The 7,330-nt window shown below is 29.8% G+C and overlaps 1 protein-coding gene across 1 annotated transcript; it reads left to right on the top strand.

Annotated features, from left to right (window-relative positions):
* On the top strand, window positions 361–6,813 carry LOC109361178 (UDP-glycosyltransferase 74G1-like). The gene is made up of 3 exons (XM_019606534.1): window positions 361–366; window positions 4,699–5,365; window positions 6,000–6,813. The coding sequence occupies exons 2-3, from the start codon at window positions 4,712–4,714 to the stop codon at window positions 6,717–6,719; spliced, it is 1,374 nt and encodes a 457-aa protein (XP_019462079.1). The 5' UTR covers window positions 361–366; window positions 4,699–4,711; the 3' UTR covers window positions 6,720–6,813.

The following is a 7,330-nucleotide window of genomic DNA, read 5'->3' as shown; positions in this document are numbered from 1 at the left end:
TTACTTCTTATCTTCTATTTATTCTTATGTCCTTTATTTGATTGCTTGTGGCCAACACTACATAACAATCGCTTCCACTGCACTAGTAGACTTCATCTTTGACCTAAAGTCTCTACCTTCTTTCTTTACTTTCTCTTAGCACTCATAAATACTGAGTTGAACAACAAAGTCCCTTTTAAGTACCCACCTCAGGTGCTCCAAGGTTGGGTCAACTACTGGTTTAGGTTATTTAAACTACTTGAATGTCAGTTTCATCCTTGTTTAGGTCAGCAACAACATTGTCACATCATTCGTCCATTACACTTAAAGAAGGCTTGATCTTATGTTTGAGTATTCAACTTTGAATCTAGAAAAATTGATATACATGTGCTTAAAACTTGTAGTAAAAGATAAATATCAAGAACCAATTTTGTTTATAGAAATTAGCATATCAATAAATACTCCATGTTTGTTGACTAACATTCTTATTTTGGAATATATATTTTTGTATTAGTTGTACTTTAAATTATAGTATTTTTGTATTGAGCTTACTTTATATTTAATTTTTGTCTTTATTCTAACTAGGTGCGACATGTGTTTCATGTTTGTCGACCCACATTCTTATTTTATGGTGTAAATATTCAATTTTTATATATTTTATTTTGAAAAATTTGAATGTTTTCTTTGTATTTAGTGTACTTTATATTGTATTATATTTTTATATATTAACTATCCATTTTGGTCTTTCATATTTTCAGTGGATACAATTTAGTCCCTAACAAAATTTAAATGACACTTTCGTCCCCAACAAATTCAACATCAAGTCTCATTAGTTCTTACGGAGTCGAACTCCGTTAATTGTAACAAAATTGCTAGCATGACACATTAAGTGTTGACATAGCCTCTGGTGGTGGTCTTACCTGTACAAATTGTTATATCATCAACTAAATGTTTTTTCTTATTTCCCCCTCACAAAATGACATCGTTTTGTATAATAAAAAATAAGTTAATAGAAAAATAATTTATTTAATAATATTTTTTACTTTATTTATTATACAAAACAACGTACTTTTGTATTGTAATTTTTTTAACACAACAAGCAAAACGACGTCATTTAAAGAATAGGTTTTTGGGTTTTGCATGTTCGGATAAACCCTTCTCTCTCTTTTGCATAAGTGAGTTTCTTCTTCTTTCAATTCCTTTTTTCTATTCTCTCTCTTCTATATCACTTTACTTTCAATTTCTTTTTGATATTCTCTCTCTTCTATATCACTTTACTTTCAATCCTTTGCTAACTACAACACTTCTTTTGTTATTATTATAGATGGATCCAAAACTCATGTTTTCTTCACCAAAAAACTCATCTTTATCCACCCCTTTACCATTCTTCATCTCAAATCAACTTCCTTTTCTTCTAAAACCAACCCTTTCTTCCAAGCCCCATTGCTCACTTTCAACTACTTTACTTCAAAAGTCTCATTTTTTTCAGTACAAGTTTGGTTCTTTCACAATTGGGTAATAATAATGTTGATTTTATTAGCTTGAGAGAAAAATTGAATGTCCCATTTGGGCATATAAGATCAGCAGTGAAGAGATGGAAGGAACTTCCCTTTGGTAATGTCATACAAAATGATAAGAAACTCAAATTTGTTCTTAAGTTAAGCAAGATTCTTGTGAGTCAGCCTGATCGAGTTATGTCGCTTCGCGGTCTCGGTAGGTTTAGACAATAATAGAAGAGAAGATGAAGTTGATGCTGAAGGAGGAGAAGAAGAATAGTCAGATACTAATAATCTTATAGATGGTGGATGTGATGACAATGATAATGATGAATGGAGTGATGAAGATGATGATACACCACTAGAGATTGGAAGAAAAAAGCTGATTAAACAAGGTGAAGGATGTTGGAACACTAGATTTTGACGTCTTTTTGTGTACTGAATAAATTAAAAAAATTATTAAATCAATTATTTTTTATTAAATAGTTTTTAAATAAAATATTTTTTTATTATGATAAAACTACGTCGTTTCGTGAGAGAAAAAAAACTTTTAGTTGATAATATGACAACTTATAAATATAGGACCATCCACCAAAAACCATGTCAGCACTTAACGTGCCATGCCAACGATTTTATTACAGTTAACGAAACCGAGATGGTGAAATAATTAATGTGACTCAATATTGAATTTGTTGTGGACGAAATTGTCACTTAACATTTGTTATGGACTAAATTGGTATCCATTGAAAAGATGAAAGAAAATAAGTAATTACTCAATTTTATTATGTACTTTATATTATAATTTTTATATATGTGTATATTTTATATTATATCTTTTATTTTTAATATAATTTTAAATTTAATTTGAGAGATGTGATTAAATTTTTTATCATTTTTAACTCATCCCTACTAAAACATATTTGATAGTTACTCCTAACTTATAAAAATATAAATTTAAAATATTTCCTTTTTTATTTGAATGATCTAGTGAACAAATGGAGTCTTCTTCAATAATTCATAACACTTCTTAAGCCCGTAGAAGTTTTAACATTTCAGTTTTATCATTCCACTTCTATAAGAAAGAAGAGTAGGGAATTACATGTCATCTCAAAAGATTGTGTCTCACTTCATATATCAAATATATAATTAGGAATAAGGATTTTCTCCATTAATGGAAAGGTAATGACATATTTTTATACTTGTTTATAATGACAAAATATAATTATAACATAATCAAAAGGATAGATATATTATTAGAAATTGCATTTTTTGAAGCTACTGCCTCTCCATATCGAGAACATCATAACTCTATAATTAGTTAACAAAATATTTAACAATTAAAATTTTAATTTAAATAATTTTTTCAATTAATCAAAATTGATTAATGGTAGATAAAGTGGACACAAAGCGGCACAACATATGTGGTTCCAAGAGTAGATAGGAAACGAGGAATGCGTGGTCGAGAGAGAAACCCATCACGTGTTAATTTTAGATTGTCCAAGATATTGAAGAGGATAGGGACAGGCGCAACTTTCGAGGACCAGCAATGCAGGAACACAGAAACGGAAAGTAAAGACAACTTTTTGAAGGTGCCATGTGATTCTTTTTTATACGAGTAGAAAAAAATAGGAAGGCACTATTAGTTAATGAATTAAGTATAAAAATGTTATATTAAAAAATAATATATCTATCATATTACAAGTTTTGAATTAGCTGTTCCAATTTTTGGTAGATCGATCGGTAATCTGACCGGCTCAAACTTCTCATTTAATTGATTCTGCATAAAAATTGGATTAACTTGATTTAATTAGGTTAATTTAATCTTAAAATTGGGTCTTGAATCGTCGGGCTAATTGAGTTAATTTTTTTTTTAAAGTCACCAAAACAATATCGTTTTGAGATGATAAAAAATAAATTCAATAAAATCAAAACTTTCATATTTAATTAAAATTTAAAATACTTGTTAAAAAATGTCAGATCAAATTATAAATTTTTTTAAGTAGACCCAATTAATCCAAGTTTAATACGACTACTCTATCCACATTAATATGTATGGAGAGGTACAAGTCGACATGTGTACGGCACGACACTAATGAGATTTTTTATTTTTTCCATTCATATCTGATCTTACTTACCTGAATAAACATACACCATCTATCAAGTCCAAACATGGACCATATACAACTTTCTCGATCAGATTTTTTATTCATAGTTGGATTCTTACTTTGGGAAACAAATATATACCATCTATCAAGTTGAAATATCTACAACATAATGAGACTAATTTTCTTCATTACAATTTTTATTTTTCCATTCATACTCCAATCCTAACTTGAGAGGAACAAAATATAACATCTTAATCCAACCTCATATATATATTTGTTTCCCACATGTATATTCGCACTAAAGACAATCATATCTGAGTCCAAACATTCACAGGTATGTGAGACAATCAAACATGTATTACTTGAACTACCGCCCGTTGATATATGGCAGTATAAGTATATTTTACATTGTTAGTAAATCATTTATCATTGATTTGTTAACCAGACTCTCAAATAAAAGTAATACAAATAAATGGTGGATAATGTGCTGACAGTGTAAAAAACTTTAACTTTCAGTGCTAAAAAGATTTATACATGGTCATCGTATTATTTACCATTCATTTTGTTGGACTTAAGTCCCTTGTTTAATGTGTATCACATAGAAACGTCAAATAGAAACATCCCATGAGCACTTGGATCTATGAGTGTGGTAAGACTTGTAATTATTATTCTCTAATAATATATTGGTAGTCATTCAATCCTCTTAAAAACATAAATATAATTGGTTGAACCCTATTATCAAAGTCTCTTATTTTTTCTCTTCTATTTATTCTATACAATTAATTAATTGTTTATAGTCAACACCTCACACTTATCACTTCCTATGCATCAATACATTTCAATTACGTTCAATGAAAATTAACTGATAAATGATCTAGTGATAAGATATGGAAGTCATGCACCCATACTACATATATTTCTTCTCTTATAAAATTATGATGTTCCATATCACATTATTCTAATTTTTAATAGAAAATTTTCCACCGTTTGATTATTTAAGTAGTGAACACTTCGGTTTTTCATACACACATATACATATATATATAAAATATATATATATATGCACCTGTTAAATGTTGAACATAAAAACTAGTGAACACAAGAAGATCTATATACAGAGAAAGGTGTAACATGGAGAAAGATATGAAAAACCATGTTGCTCATTGTTTGGTCATAGCATATCCAGCACAAGGCCACATCAACCCACTACTTCAATTCTCCAAGCGTTTGGTGCATAGAGGAATCAAGATCACACTAGTATCCACTGTTTCCATTTGGAATATTATAGGCAACAACATAAACCTCAATTCCATTGATATTGATAGCATTTCAGATGGCTATGATAATGGAGGACTTGCAGAAGCTGAAAGCATAGACATTTACAAAGAAACCTTTTGGAAAGTTGGACCACAAACTCTATATAAGCTTCTTCAAAACCTTGCTAGCACAAACAACCCTGTAGATTGTGTTATCTATGATTCTTTTTTACCTTGGGCTCTTGATGTTGCTAAGAAACTTGGTATTCTTGGTGCTGCGTTTTTCACTCAAACTTGTTCTGTTCAGAACATATATTTTCATGCTTATCAGAAGTTACTTGAGTTACCACTTTCACAGAGAGAATATGTGTTACCAGGATTGCCAAAACTTGGTGCTAGTGAGTTGCCATCATTCTTGTATAAATATGGAACCTTTCCAGGGTACTTTGATATAGTTGTAAATCAATTTTCTAACATTGATAAAGTAGATTGGGTTCTTGCAAACACATTTTATGAGCTGGAAAAAGAGGTAAGTTGCTTTATGTTGCTGAAAATTACAATTTTATTTGGTTTTATTCATTGGAATACTTCCCTAGTTTATTTTTATTTTGGTTTAAGTTACTATGTATGTCTTTAATTTTTTTTGCAAAATTCACATAGGTTCCTGAAAAAGTGTTTATAATTGGATCAATGAAGCATACAAAATTTGTAACTGGTTGGCTTATATTATTTGTTTTATATGTTCAATTAGAGTTTCCAACAAATTATAGTCTTGTTTGGATTTTCCCCCCCTCAGACTTATTTGATTTTTTCTACTAGTTTAGGGAAGATCACTTCAGAGATCTCTAATGAAAATTTTAAAAACAATAACAACAAAGTATAAGATACCAAGTACAATTTTTCTACACACTCTGGTAAATGTTTAGAGTTTGTTTAGAAGTTGAGTTTTAGAAAATAAAGAATTGAAAGGAAAATTTCGGAGTTATGAAATACATTGATGATATGACCGTAAAATCTTCTCTTATCATTTATTTTTCTCAAAATCTCAACTCGCAAACTAACCTTTAGTTTAGCTTCCCCAAAAATTTAGGCACAAGTAACTAAACCTTTTGATTTTACTTTTGTGTCTACTAATGATTGAGAACAAATGAAATTCCATTTAGGTTATTGATTGGCTGGTGAAGATTTGGCCAGTGAAGACTATAGGACCAACTGTGCCATCTATGTTCTTGGACAAAAGACTCCAAGATGACAAAGACTATGGTATTAGCATCTATAACCAAAACACAGAAGCTTGCAACAAATGGCTCAATGATAAGCCCAAAGGATCAGTTGTTTATGTCTCTTTTGGAAGCATGGCTGGTCTTAGTGAGGAGCAAACTGAAGAAGTAGCTTGGGGTTTAAGAGATAGTGATTGTTATTTCATATGGGTAGTTAGAACTATAGATCAAGAAAAATTGCCAAAGGAATTTGTGGGCACATTAGAAAAGGGTTTAATACTCACATGGTGTCCTCAACTAGAAGTTCTAACACATGAAGCTGTGGCATGTTTTGTGACACATTGTGGTTGGAACTCTACATTGGAAGCTTTGAGTTTAGGAGTTCCAATGATTGCAATGCCACAGTGGACAGATCAAACCACAAATGCTAAGTATATTGTGGATGTTTGGGAAGTGGGGGTTAAAGCTGTTGCTGATGAGAAAGAGATAGTTAGAAGAGAAACAATTAAAGATTGCATAAAGGAAATGTTGGAGGCTGAAAAGGGAAATGAAATGAAGAAGAATGCTATGAAATGGAAGAATTTGGTTAAGAATTCTGTTGATGAGGGAGGAAGTTCTGATAAAAATATTGCAGAGTTTGTTGCTAAATTGGCTCAAAGATGAGATTTGCATGCTAGAATTGAAACACTGTGCTCTGCTCAAAATAGTTACTGTTAGCTTTCTATAATGGATCAAGAAAATAAGCATGTCAATTTAAGTTATGGTTAGAATTTGTTGTTGTCAAAAATAAAAATGTAGACATGTGAATGAGTATGTCATTCTGTCATCTAATAAGTTGTTTATTATGAGATTATTAGCATATTAGAAATTCATAATGTCTAATTAAGATAGACCTTCTATATTTAATACAATTATATTGACTATTTATTTTGAGTTATAAAACAAGTGATTTAATTTCTGACCATCTATAAGACTCTAAAACTAATAATAAATATTGACTTAAGGAGTGGCTACCCAAACGGTTAACCTATAAGTTAACACATAAGGAACGGTTATGATTTCCAATATAACAAATCACAAATAGTTTTCACTTCCCCTATTGAAAATATATTCGTATATTTCTATATTTATGCCCAAGATTCAATCTGTCATTAAATACAATTAAAGTAATTGCATTATTTGTTTTATCATATTCGCTATTTAATTAAATAAATTATATGATAAAATCACTGATTAATAAAAATTATAGACTTGTTATTATAATAGAGATTATA

Source organism: Lupinus angustifolius, chromosome LG11 (assembly GCF_001865875.1).
Source record: "Lupinus angustifolius cultivar Tanjil chromosome LG11, LupAngTanjil_v1.0, whole genome shotgun sequence".
In the NCBI taxonomy this organism is placed as follows: Eukaryota; Viridiplantae; Streptophyta; class Magnoliopsida; order Fabales; family Fabaceae; genus Lupinus; species Lupinus angustifolius.
Note: the sequence above shows the minus strand (reverse complement) of the source record. Positions and strands in the feature narration are given on the sequence as shown.